General features: G+C 37.9%; 1 protein-coding gene across 6 annotated transcripts in view; it reads right to left on the reverse strand.

The window, feature by feature from the left end:
* The window catches only part of MTUS1 (microtubule associated scaffold protein 1), a 145,773-nt gene that overhangs the window by 123,293 nt on the left and 7,784 nt on the right, over positions 1 to 14,696 (reverse strand). For 3 of the 6 annotated variants that reach the window (XM_032468627.1, XM_032468629.1, XM_032468630.1), the window contains exon 3: positions 6,254 to 6,406. Coding sequence is in view for 1 of the 6 variants with exons in the window: in XM_032468631.1 (XP_032324522.1) it covers positions 4,161 to 4,223 (63 nt within the window). In the remaining 5 variants the exon portion in view is untranslated. Of the gene's footprint in view, positions 1 to 4,160; positions 4,590 to 4,613; positions 4,974 to 6,253; positions 6,407 to 14,696 lie in introns of those variants that run through there. The other 3 variants (XM_032468628.1, XM_032468626.1, XM_032468631.1) reach the window with 3 other exon arrangements.

Raw genomic sequence — 14,696 nt, forward strand, 5'->3', positions numbered from 1 at the left:
CCTGAAACATTGTAAATCTACTATACTTCCATTAAAAAAATCAAATCACACAATAAAAAATAAAGGTAGGATTGTTATTTTTTTTTCCACTTTTACTCATATAAGTAATGTGCACACAAAAACACTCATTAATTAGATCTGGGCCTATTAGCAAAACTCAAACACAGCTTATCTTTAAGTAAATACATTTTTATTTCTCGTCAACATGGAGCTTAAATTGAAGGCTAAGGAATATCTATTAGTTTTATGGAACAAATAAGGTTGTTTTGGAATCAAAGATTTATATGCAAATATGTACTCCTAAATGATTAAAAGCTATTTACTTAAGCAAAACACTGCTAGGTTCAATCTTATTTACACTCCAAATTTGTTGAGCAAACTCTTTTTTTCTCTTGGTTGTGTAAAAGACACCAGGGGAGTGAACAAATGGCAAATTTGCTTATAGTATATATGAAAATGAAGTTTTATTGTATCCATCTACATAGTAAAGATTAGCCCCCAAATCTTTCAGCCCTGAAATGGAAAAGTCTTTTTCATCTTGAGCCAAGTGAACAAGAAAAAGTCATTCATTTATATAATGAATAACTATCCATATAAAAGAGTAGTAACTGCTGATTTCAAAGAATATTGTAGTCATTAAAAAAAAAAAAACTACCATGAGGATAATCTTTTACAAAATTTGTTTAGAAATAAGTTTTTAGAAGTTGCCAGCAAAACTCAGTTCTTGGTTATACTGGGCTGTCCCAAGCCAAGTATAGAGAACCGTGCTCAAAGTAGGCTTTTCTGAATGACATTTTAGGCTGGCTAAGGTCACACCAAACATCCAATTCTTCTTTTCCTGCTGGGCAGGATCACTCATTCTTGGTCAATCTCTGCCTCTTGTGGAGGCCACAAGTCACTGCTGCCAAAGTACCTGCCAGCGAAGTGGTGGTGGTCGCCTCTCATAGGCTCACCTGCCTCCAGAGAGTCTGGACCTGTTACCAAGTGCCTCCAAACACACCCAGCAAGTACCAAGCTCCTCCTCACGGCTCATATGTGGTCCCAAGGCGTATTCTTAGGCTCTAAAAGATGGGGAGTGAAAGGCAGGGACTCCTCATCCAGGCTGCTACGGAGAGCACTTTTAGGGAGGTCTTTAAACATCCTCAGGGTCTATTTAAGTTTCCATAGTGTGGAAAGATAACCCAAGTCTGAGAAATCAGGAAGACTTTTTTTTCCCTTCTTTAATAGTTTTATCTATGAGTAGTGTTGAAAATTAATTTGGGAAAAATTTTAAACTGCATATACATCTGACCAGACATCAAGAAAAGACTCATATCAACAATTCAGTATGAAACTACAATAATGAATATAAGAATTGTGACAAAACAATAGCACAAATGAACTACTAAAGACACATAAATTGTGAGCCTAGTTTATATAATCACAGAACAGATCTGAAAGACTCACTGTCTGAGATTTAAAACTTTCTGTTCTGACTTCAAAGAACATTGTTCCTAATGTTACATACCATGTGCAACTATCTCTCAACAACAATGCACTCTGCTTTGCAACAGTCTCTGTTCCAGGATATGGAGGTTCTTATAATGGATTTGCAAAGAATTCTGAATTTTGGAAGGAAATTCCTTTAAAAGTCATCTTGTGCCATTGTCATATATAATTCTTAGGCTATGACCCAGAAGTGTTAAAATTTTTGTTTTTGAGAAAGTCAACAGATTTGGCTAAAGTATAAAACTTCTATAAGTCAAAACCATTATAAACATGTGCTAAGTGTTTGTCTTTATAAGACAAAGACAAAATGGGGGGGTGGGGAATATCTGCATTATGACAGGCAAAAGTTTTACTATCAATCCATAGAAGGCTCTTATGAATTAACAGACAAATACTAATATCCCAGGAGAAAAATTCAGCACGACATTCAATAAAAAGGGAATTAAAAAATGGAAAATAACTAGAGATTTTTTATATTCAACATCACTTGTTATCAAAGAAATGAAATTAAAATACTGAGATAGTGCTGCTCACCTATATGACTGACAAGAATTATTTTCCCTTTTAAGGATGATTTCCCTTATTTACAAAATTACAGTGATACAGATAATCTCAGAGTGGGAACAAACTTTGGTAAAACATTTTTTGGAAAGCAGTGGTCAATCTCTATCAAGAGATCTTTGAACCATCAACTGTATTCCAGAGGACTCCATCCTAAGGAAATATGCACTGCAGATAAAGTTTTATAAAGAATATTTGTTGCATCAGTATATACTTAATAATAGTAGTTGGAAATAAATGTAAAGTTCACCTATAAGGAAATGGCTAAATAAATTGTTATATCTGTACAATGTAATATTATATAGCCACTAATATTATGTAGAACCATAATGACATGGGAACTTTTTCATATGTTAAGTGGAAAAAAATCAGCATGCAACAATACAACTACAGTTATACAGTTTTATATAAACTACATAATTGTAATAAATAAATCCATTTGTAACATACTAAGAAGTATAAAGAAAACATTGTGAATATCTTTGGATGGTGGCGTTATTTAACTCATACACTTTTTCTGGTTCTACCAATTTTTATACAGCAAGAATGCATTACTTTGAAATCGTAACAAACAAGGCCAACAGAACAAGGCTATTAAGTGACATGCTTTTTAAATGCTAAGGTCTAATAACTGCAGTTTCATTTCCAAGAAATACTGAAAGAAATCTGGAATTTTATAATCCTTTGAATTATTGATATGTAAGTTAAAGATGCAGGTCTTCCTCAGCACTATTTGCTCCACATAATGCTGATTTTAAAAAATAGGTGGAAAAGTTGGTGCAAGTTAAATAATTGTATTATTTTAAACAAAATTCCACTCCTAAGCATTTTTTAAAGGGTAAGTAAGTACTTCTAATCATTTCTTTGCATAACTTTCCTTATGGAACATTGTACTTGAGAAAAAAAAATCAATAAAAGCTCTTTATACATTGTAAAGCACTATACAAACAAGGCATCATTGTTTCAGTTTAAGTTGTCCATCATTTCCTGCCCTAATTATCCCTGAAAAAGAAGTTTGTCTACAGAATTGCAATTCCAACCGTGCAGTTCCTTTTAGGGTTAACCACACACTGTTATCAGAGTGTATCTCAACTCCTTAAGGAGGTCATAGGTTCCCAGGAAGCAGTGACTATTTTTTTTTTTAATTCCTCTTGCTCTTAGATTGTCTTCCTCCTCCCCTCCACTCTCAACATCTCCACCCCCACCCTCCAGCCCAAGGCTGAAGATTTAGTGTGAAGGTGATTGAATTCCTATCACCTGGCAAAACGCAAACGCTTTCATCTCCCCTGTTTTGCCTAAGACTTTATTCAAACAAACAAAACACACTGATTTCCTTTCCTAGTACACCGACTACTTTAAAGAAATAGTAGTTAATAGAGCATGTGAAACTTCGTACAACCTAAATGAAGAATTAATCTCTTCATTCCTACTTCAAAGTAATTTAGTCCAAGTCAAAATCAACAACGAAAACTTAGTAGAAAATACGTCTGGGAAAGAAGACGAAGATTTATTTAAGGTAAGTAAACACACTAAGTCCACTAATTACTACAGAGTAATCAATCAGGTGACTTTAGTTGAGAGCGGATTTTTCTAAAGAGCTAGAAAAAGCACCAGCGAACCGCAGGAAGTAACAAGACACGGACGAGAGGGCCTTGGGAATTGCAGCAACCCCATTAATGCCATATTTTCAGCCCTGCCTGCTTATGCTGAGAATGGGCCCAGGCGAACCGCCCAGCGGGAAGGCTGACTGCTGGGCCCAGGCGGGTCAACTGTCCGGTGGGCGGCTTCCGGCTGAGGGTACATGTTTACATGTTTGTCAGTTTGCGTAACTGACTCTAAACCCCTTCGGTCACTTTCAAGGTGACAGCTACGAGAACCGCATCGGTCCCTTCCGCACGCGCTGCGCTGCCCCCACGTGACACCTACCCTCCGCAGCCTCTCCATCTCTTCCCCAACTTTGGCACCCAAGGTCCCAGAATACCCGCCCCCTCCCTTAAAGACAGTCCAGTCACTCTGTGACTGTCGCGTTCACCCTGTCCTCTCCCCACCCTCACCCAAGATCCCACCGCACACAGGCTGGGCAGGGGCAATCGACTCAACTCCGCACTTACCCGCAGCGCCTCCAAGCCAACCTGGATCTTTCTGGGGAGCCAAGACGCAGAGCAGGCCGACATGCGCTCCGAGCCCGGGCGCCCTTTGGACCCTCGGCAGCGGCGCGCCAGGCCCACCCCTGAGGCCCGGGGTGCAAGCAATGCCAGCCCGGCAGCGCCCGCACCCGGGGTGATGGCTCGTCCCCCACCCCAACCCCACCCGCAAGCCGGCCGCCAGGCGGGAACCCGGAGTCCCGGGCACCCCAGCTCCCCGCCTCTCGAGCCGCCGGGGGTGGAGCCAGGGCGGGGAGTTCAGGAAACTTGTAAATAGCAAAGCTGGGCCGCCTTTGCCCCCCTCGCCCGCCGCCGCCCCTGACTGGCGGCCCCAGCCTGCGCCTCGCAGCGGGAGACAAAGGCCAGGGGGCGGCCGGGGGGCTGCGCCCGGAGAAACTTGAAAGACGCGCGACGCTGTACCTCGGGACGCCAGCCCCCGAGGCTCCCGCCGCCCTCCGTTCGTGCGCTGCTCGCCCGTCGACTCCCTCTCCTCGCGCGCGCGGATCCCGATCCCGAAGCTGCGCGCGCTCGCGGGCTAAGTGCCGACCCGCCCCACGCCCCTGGCGTTTGCTCCGGGCTGCTATGCACCTGTTGCCACGTGCGACTGGGCGCTCCGGGCTGCAGCCTGCGCACCTGGCTGACCCGCACGTCCCAGACCACAGAGGTCTCTGCGGGAAACCGGAGCTCGGCAGTGCCTAGAGCTGGGGCCCCAAACCTGGCCGGCTGCCGAGTGGATCTGCCTCCTACTCCCCTCTAGCCACCTGTGTTCTCCGCGAGCGCTTTCTGGCTTCTCGTAAGCCTAGCCGTCGGGCAGGGCCGTGAGGGCGGGCCAGGGTGGGGGCAGGGAGTGGGAAGGTGCCAGAATTCTCTGGGCGGAGGTTTGTAAGGAACCAGTGATTGTTTCTTTACAGTGTCCGACTCCCGCGCTGTGTTACCGTCCTGCTTCTAAGAGGTTTACTAGCAAACACCTATTAAAGGTTAAAGAAATGAGCTCCAGCTGTTAGATCTGCGAATACAAAGTGGAAAGGAGACGACCACCAGGGAGAGAAACGAGGCCCGACCCACTTTTCTCTAAACACAAATTAAGTCCTTCCTCTGCTAAACTGAACAAATTTCAATCTTAGCTGTCTATTAGGCCTATAAAATACTTTCTTCTATAGACATACTTTTACTACAAACGTTTTGCAAAGCTGCTAGTCCACCTTTGAGAGATATAACATTATTGAACCATTAAATGTCAGGCAACCTGAGTCCAATTTTTTTTTTTAATGTTTAATTACCTGGTTTGGATTTGCTAAAAGCTTTTGAAGAGAAGTAAGCTTTTTTCTGAGAATTAAGCCGAGGATGTTGTAATTGACAAAGTTTTATATACTATCAATATCAGATCAACTAACAGGTATATTGCCACTTACAGTTGTAAAGGCTTTTCACGTGCACAATGTTCCATTACTTCCTCATCTAGACCCAGAGGTATACAGGTCAGATTATTACCTCCATTTTTCAAGTGAGGAAATAGAATCTCAGAAAGGTCACGCGTGACTTGCGTAAGGTCAAAACTTGAGAGGGGCAAGTGCAAACCCAACCCAGCAGACCTAACTCCTAATCTTTTCTTTTTATTTCGTTATATGAGGACAATTGTTTGTGATTATTTTTAAAGAGATGCAGCATTAAACATTGAATGGTTCTCCCTTATGTGAAAGCACCAAAACACAAAACAAAACAAAGCACTGACATTGTTTCTGCAAGTCATGAGGCAAATACGCTAATTAGCACCATGCCTCTTCCCAGAGCAGAATGCTCCTAGTGTTAAACATATCATTTAATCTTTATAACCCTCAGGTGACCCAGGTGACTTGGTCCAACCCCTCTACCACAGTTCTATTGCGTGGCTTAGTTATATCTATAAATATAGAACCTGTTTTACTTCATTTTTCCATGGTATAGATTGAAAGGGGGAAAAATAACCCAAACCTCTCCTTAGTATTTAGAGGCAACTTTTGCCACCATTAGGGAATCTGAAACTTAGCTTCTAATTTCATTCGCATAAATACAGAAGTTACCTTGTAGGGACATTATCTGGGACTCCGTCAAGGCAAATATGCTTGAAATGGGGCCTGCTGAGTTTTCCTTCCATCTTGGTTCTGGGCAGGTTGCCATGTTCTCGATCTCTGAACTCTCATGTTGACCTGCTGCAGACTCCAGGAACAAAAGAACTAAAAAAAAAAAAAAAAAAAGTTTCCAGATTTTTTTTTCCATTAGAAAGATGCAAATTAAAACTACATTGAGAAATCATTTTTTCACTTATCAGATTGACAAAGTTTAGAAAGTTTGGTAACCACCATGTGTTGGCAAAAGGGTGGAGAAACAGGCAGTCACAATGCAGAAATGAATGTAAATTAGAATGACATCTGTCCAGGGTAATTCACAATACCTAAAAAAAAATTATAAAGGCACATATCCATTGAGCCAGTAAGTCTTCCTGTAAGAATTTACCTTGCAACACACATGAGAAATGGCAAGTGTGTATAAGCTTGTCCATGTCAGCACTGTTTGTAACAAAAGATTGGAAAAAGGTATACTGATTAATAAAATACTGGTAAATTATGATATGGCCATAAAATGTCATCCTATGAAGGCTTAAAAAAAAGAATGAGAAAGCTCTTTGTACTTTTGTGAAATGATCGCCAAGATACATTATGGGCACAGCTTTAAAAAATGTTAAACAATTATGTAAGTGCGTTATATTTTCTATTAAAAGGAGAAATTATATAGAGTTGTATGTATACATATATACGTATGTTTTGTTTGTAGAAGCATAAAATGCCTCTGTAAAGATACACCAGAAATTGGTAAGATTGGTTGCTTCTTGGGAAGGGAGCTGGACAGTTGGAGGGCAGGGTTTGAAGATAAACTTTGCCCTAGATATAATTTTGTATTTTTTGAATTTCGAACCATGTAAATAATAGTACACATTCCAGAACTTAAAATTTTTCACCACCTGAAGTTTTGCCATCAGGAATGGCTCAGATTCCCTCCCTAATAATTTCACTTATGGATGAAATGAATGGTCAGAATTCTCATGCATTAAGAGGGGAAAAAAGCAAAATGCTCAACAGATGCTTTCAAGTTCTCTATTCTCTAGTTTATCAAAAAAGGAAGACTTTAGTACATAAAACTCTAACTATGCTGTGATTATGGTGAAAATGGTGAGTTAGCAAATTTCTTAGAATTTTATTAACATTGACATCTCCCTGGGGCAGAGCTTCCAGCTAATTTTCCCAAAGTACATTTAATCAGAAGAAGAAAAAAAAAAGGATTCCAGGCTTAATTCCCAAGAGAGAAACTCTAGTACCATTGATTTGTGAAGGGAGGAAGTAATTCCATGGGAATCCCATGGAGTTGTTTATTTTATTCCCAAACTTGATCTCTCTCTCTTTTTTAATTTGGTATTGACATATACTTATACCACCACTTCACTAAACAAAGGATATGAGCAACTCAGAAAGACATGCACAGTAAATTTTTTAAATATTTAAAAATAGAATCCAAGTATAAAATAGAATCCAAGCAAAAAGCATACAGGTAAGAGTACACATACCACTGAGTAACAAATTAAACCAGTCAGCCTCTTGGTAGCCAAACGCCCCAACCTGTTACATAACTGCCATTTTCCAAAAGGGGCTGATAGTTCCTTAAAGGAAGCAAAAACTTTTCCTAGCGCCAAATTCAAAGAAATAATTTTTTCACTCATTTTTCCAGCCAAGACTACTGAATGGAAAACAATATATTGCTGATAATACTGTCAGGTAAACTTTACATGGTTGTTTTTCATAGTGGCTTTGAATAAAAACCCGAAGTATTATAATAAAACTCAGGTTGATGAAGGTATTCACTCAGTCAGAGACCAGGCCAACATCAATCAAACCATGTAACAGCCTAGTGCGAGCTGAGTTGACTATAAATAGATGTGAATGGCTAACAGTTCCTTCATATATCCTTCAGAAAGTTAAATATGCTCATGGTAAAATTCTAACATCTCTACAAATCCCTGACCTCAGAGATAGAAGCAGTTGCTTTATACAACATTTCAGAAATTTTCTAGTCAGCCAGCTATTTGCTATGTGCTGAAGAGTTGTTAGAAGTGTCAGAGACCCAGAATGCTAGCATTCTGTGATACTGTTGATGACCTTTTTCCTATTTTTGTTAAGAGAAAATGTGTATTACAAATAACCATATGACTTTTGTTAGTTGTATCCCAAGATGGTGAGACAGGCATGATCAATCAAATGCATAAACTGACCCACTGTAGTACTGATGACATAGCAATAAAACAGCATCAGAGCAGTGAATGGTCTTGATTTATTCACAAATAATTCCTGGGTCTCTAATTATCCGTTCTTCTTAGTGGACTTGGAGACTCAAGTGGACTGTCCTCTCAATGTTTCAGAATGGTGACTATCAGAGTAGGGTTATTCTTAGGCAGAAGTCTGCAGATTTGTAAACAAAGTATCTCAAGAAAGAAAGTTTCTTCTAATTCAGAGCAGTAGCATTTATAATAAGGAAATATTGCTTCCTCTTATCAAAGTGACCTGAGAACATCTGAGTTCTTCCATTCCCCGCACTGTAGAAGGCATCTTCTGCAGTCCCTCTATTCCATTTATAGACTCTGTAGAAGGAATCATTCTTACACCATGATGCCAAAATTATTTTAGCTCACACACAAACAAGTTGTTCTGTAGTTCTGCTTTGACCACTTCATATTAGGAAGAAATTAAAAAATATATAGGCACCAGCAGTTTGTTATGAAACCACTTTGAAAATGTTTACGTTGACTGCTTCAAATGTCATGACTAAAGAAACTACTGTTCTGCATAATCCACTCTTGACAGTGAATCATAAGTGTGTCACACTTGGACTTGCTTAGCCTTTGCTCTGACCTGATGGAGTCTTCCCTTAAAAGGGGGATGTATATTCAATTTCAAAGTATTTATTGCTTCATGACAAGTATAATAACAAGTCTGTGGCTTTGGCGTCTCATATCTTTGAGATTATCACAGTCTGCTTAGAATTTTTGAATTTGCTTTTAATTTATGCCTCTGGCCTTGTTTTCTTTGCCAAATGTCTCTCTTTAGAGAGCTGGAGGCAGCCTTCCAACTTCCCCCCATACCTCTTGGGCCTTGCTAATTGATCAGTGATCACCTTAAGAGTTCAAAGACTACAAACCTCTGGAGTTTAATGGGTTCAGTGATGCTGCACTGTGACTGGAACCCCGCATCCAGGCCTAGTCTACAGACTGATTTTTGGTTCAGTCCTTTTACAACTTTTGGTCTTGATTCAGAGTTACTGATTCACACTTGACTCTGAGATCCTCCCTCCTTGCAAATGACATATAGTCAAATGGGCCTAGTGCTCTAAGTTCTAACAAATGTTTGCAAATCATAATGATGTAGGAAGAGCTGTATACTAAATGAATAAGAGCAATTAGCCCTCATGCTGTTAGATAAGCGTTCCTCAAAATATAATCACTCTTCTAAACATAGGTTGGCAATTTAGGAAAAGAGCCACTGAAAATATCATCATTATTTCCTCCATACACAGAGTACAACTAACACTACGTGTGCTTAAATCCCATTGTCGTGTGCAGACATTGTTAAGTCAGTGCCTGGTTAGTGATCAGAAAGTAAGATAATCTTCACTTTGGGTTTCTAGAACACTGAGAAGTCAGGTTAGCTAATCCAGGAGAGTAACTGAACACCACTAAAAGTTATCCAGCTTGGATGAGTACACTTCTGATCTCTTTTTGAGTACCTATGAAATTATGGTTAATATCCTCTAATTTACAGTATGATTCCAAAAATACTATATACTATATATATATAGAGAGAGAGAGTATATAATTTGTTTTTTAATCCAGGAAAAAAATTTTTTCACTGTCTGCAAATCTTAGATAGGATTACAAACAGCAAAAGGTATCCATTATCACTCCAAAATCAGGGGCACAAATTGGAGTTAGAAGATTTAGCTTTGACACCTAGATATGTTTTCATTGATTTGATCTGTTTAGATCTCAGTTTCTCTTTTATAAAATTAGTTTGTTAGCTCTCATGGGGTTGTTGTGAGGGCAAAATAGAGGATACTATTACTCACGTTCTTATGATTGGTGTGTGAGCTCATGTTTGCAACTGCTGATATCACTCAATTCCCTTCCCACTGGCCTGTGAACTTGAGGCCAGGGAAAGACTTACTTTCCCAAAACATCATTCCCTCGGTCCACCAAGGCCTGCCATCCCTCCTCATGTCAGCCTTTCAGTTCACACCTGAACTGTTCGATGAGCTGATCAGTGATCTCTCAACCATTCCACTTGTAATCCCCTATCTATTAAAAAAATTGAGTATGCATGCCTAACATTTATTATAAATTATATATATATGTATCTCATCAGAGTGCTGATACATTACAATAAACTATACACAAAATTAGAAAAGGATAAGATTTTAAAATAGACAGAGAGCTAGATAGAAGTTCTCATTTCTTTTCCCCGTACCCCACCACATCCCCTCTGGTGCCAAGAAACAACCCCATTCCTCTTAGTGGTCTTTAGTGTAAAAGAATTTTCTATTGCTGAAAAGTTAAAAGGCAAAAATAAGTGCCACTTTTATGTACATACCTAGAGTTGCCTATTTTAACGATTTGGCCTTCTAGGTAAAGTATAAGGTTTCCATTGAAATGCATGTAACCTGGAAGCAACCCTTTAAATATTGATTTAACTGGTTCATTTCATCCAGAAGGATATGGATGAATTTTTTTTAACCATCTACAATGTGCTTTTTCCAACAGAAGCAATTTAATTCTCAGTGAACAATGACTGGATGTCTTACAAATTTAACTCAGTTCTTGGTGTCAGACCCCAGAGGCTGAGCGCTCAGTCTCACAATGCCTCCCCCATTTTGGATGCCAAACTCAGGTCCAGGATGTTACCTGTGTTTCTGACCAACCGCCTATAAATTGGAGGTTCCCACGACTCCCTCGTTGGGTTTGATTAATTCACTAGAGAGGTTCACAGAACTCAGGGAAATATTTACTTATGTTTATCAGTTTATTATAAGGTTAGGTTATAAAACTCTTTTAAATGCAAAGGATGACATAGCTAAAAATAAAAAGCATAGGAAAATTTTATTTACTAAGATGTAAAAGTAGTGGATTTAATAATAGAGATGTTACCATCAAAGCAGGCAATTCAGAAAATATAGAAAAAGACCCTTGAGAGGTTACTGATTAAACAGCAAAAAAATGTTAGCTTGATAGGTAGCATGGATTCCAGAATTTCTTGGTTAAAATTCTGAGTCATTAAAATTAATTATGATGATTATAAAAATAATAATACCAAACCCTGATTATATACTATGCACTGTTGTAGGCATTTGATATTTTACATGTTATTTAATTACTCATAACAACCGTGTTAAGTAGGTATTATTTTACCCATTTTATAAATGAAAAATTGAAACCCAGTCTGGTTATAAATATGCCCAGTGGCACACAGCTAATAAAAAGCAGTATTAGGTCAATCTGACCTCCAAGCACCAAACAACTGTACCTTTGTAACTCTTCATAATTCTTTGTTAGACTTACTTTTGTGTTCCAACCCCAGACGTGTAGCTCAAAGGTAATACACAACTGTAAAACTAAAGGTAAGTTTTAAATGAAAAGGATCAGGAATAATTTTATAATCTGTTGTTCAAGATCTCTTAAGGAAGAAACACTAGAGTCAGGTCACACTTTAGTCAATTTACTTTAAAAAAAAAAAAAACAGAAACATAATGAGGTAATTCTGTTACCATATCACTAAGTAGAGAATGTAAACAAGTCTACATTTGCATATTATAGGATGCACGCTTAAAATTTCAATAGAATCAAATAAAAATTAGTTATCATATACAACTAGAAAACAGCATTCATTATATCAACAAATGCATTAAATACCTAGAAGTAAATTTAATTGAAACATGGTCTTTTATGATTAAATCCTAATGGGAAAAAAATTAAAAACAAAACTAAAGAACTAGGCCAAGTGTTTTTTCAGAGAGACTAAATAAAGACATCAATATTTTTTATTTTAATACATAGATTTGTTACAGTACAACTAAAATTCCTGTGAGAAGTGGTAGTGAAAAATAAATGGATCACAGTATCAGAACATTTTCATAGGTAATAAGGGTGGATTCAGCCCAGCAAATTTGGAAAACTAAATGCACTGCAACAATGATCAAAATCATATGGTAGTCTGAAATATGAACCTGACCTATAACAGAGACAAAATAAATACAGGGCAAGAAATAACCACTTAATACTTTGTCTCTCAAATAGTTGGAGAACAAGTTGGAAGGAATCAACTTAGATAAACACATGAGACCCAAACACTACAATAAATTCCAGCTGTATCAAAGAGTAAAACAGTATTTTAAAAACTGAAGAGTAGCTTATTTATCCCAGATGTGGAGAGAACATGCACTTCTACTCACTAGAGAAATGAAGGTTGTTATCAGGAATAAGACAGTTGGTTGAATATGCAACAAAATGTGAAATTAAAATTATAAAAGAACACTTCTAATACATAGAATAGATCTGTTACATAATCTGATTATAGATTTCTCTCAAAAATATATGAGGAAATAAATGATTCTGTAAGTTAACAGTTGCTTTCCACTTGATAAATGGTCAAAAAGTATATAGTCAAGAAAATATAGACTAAATCATATTTTTTTTTAAAAAAAATCACAGTTGTATTAAAAGTGAAATTTTAAAAAAAAGACAAATCCAGCCAACTTGATGTTTCTCTTACAGACATATTAAACTGGAAGAAATTTAAAAATTCTAAAACTTTATCTTGCCAAGTCTCTGGGGAGAGGCAGAAGGTAAACTTTATACATTAATGGTAGAAATATATGGTAAAATACTTAGATCTTCCTGGAGGGCAATCTATAACATGCTCTTTGACCCATTACCCATTCCCTCTCTTTGAGAGGGGTAAACTAAGTTATATTGAAATTTTCAGTGCAGCATTAACTACAATAGGGAAAGTTAGCAACAGTTCAAATGCCCCAAAATATTTAAATGATAAGTGAGTAAATCATGGTGTATTATGATATACAAATTAAAATGACAAGTGGAAGATGTAATAGTGGACATGTTTATGTGAAATAAATAAAACAACTGAACCCAAGATCATATTACAAAATTATATAGTAATGTATGAATATAATTGATCTAGATCAGAAAAGAATTTTGATGGATATAAATGGCATAACACTGTTCATTAGATTTTTTTAAGAAAATGCAATTATAGTTATGATGTAACATTTATAGAATACTTGCTATGTGCTAGGCAGTGTTCTAAGTGTTTTATGTGTATTTATCTCATTTGATCTTTGCAACAACCCTTTGTGCTTGGTACTATTTTTAAGTTACATTCTATAGACGGAGGAATTGAGATACAAAGTATTCAAGTAGATTACTCTAGGTTTCACAGCTTAGCTTAACTGTTCCAAAGTGATAGTGTCTTCAGAAGAGCTTAGATGACTTCTATTAGCTAATTGCTTTAACTTGCCCCCCAGTCTTGGGCCTTACATCCCTTGTCAATAACCCCATTCGTAAGAACTGAAAATCTCTAAGAGTATTCCAGTAAGTCAAAACAATAAATTATTGAATATAGAATTGGAAAGGAGAAAATAGAACCAAACCCCCAAAAATTAATTTAGAGGACTAAAAATAATAATGATATAGTAAACATATTCTAGGATTCAAATGAGAGCCTTTTCCATAGCCACCTCCCCTACACACACACACACACACACACACACACACCCCAACCCTTCATTCCCTGACTCAAAGACTTGTACAGACACACCCACTGGACCCCGATAATTCTAAGGCTTTGAGAAATCAAGTGGCTCCCTCTGAGGAAGAGGTTAGGACCTCCAGCAAAAAAAAAAAAAAAAATCCTAATGGAATAAAAGGACTGGCCATTTCATCTCTGAGGAATGGACTAAAAAATCCATTGCTTTTAAAGGGCAAAATTTCCCCCATTAGATTGATTTCAAACTTTCTTGTAGGTTGACTGTTTCCAGGTAAGCCACCCATCAGACTTCTTTGTTGCTGCTTGACTGTATTTTTCTGTATCTTTCAGAGACCAAGGTGAAACGGTAACTGGGAAGTCTCTGAAGTGATTTTTTTTTAAATACTGTAGACTGTTTTTATGTCTTCTGTTTTGTACCCCAGGTAAAAATGCTAAGCCAAGGGAAAGAAATAAGGTAAATTCAATCTTAGACTCCTGGACCCAATTTGGGTAACTATAAGTATGCATTATCTGCGTGCATGTGGTGAAGCTCTGCAGACCATGAAGAGAGAGGATTCATAACAGACCCATGAGTAGCATTTCAGGACAACAGCCATAAAGCAGAGACTTAAAAGTTCCATCATTAGACTAATTGTAATTCACTCGA

The sequence above is a fragment of the Camelus ferus genome, chromosome 26 (assembly GCF_009834535.1).
Source record: "Camelus ferus isolate YT-003-E chromosome 26, BCGSAC_Cfer_1.0, whole genome shotgun sequence".
Classification (NCBI taxonomy): domain Eukaryota; kingdom Metazoa; phylum Chordata; class Mammalia; order Artiodactyla; family Camelidae; genus Camelus; species Camelus ferus.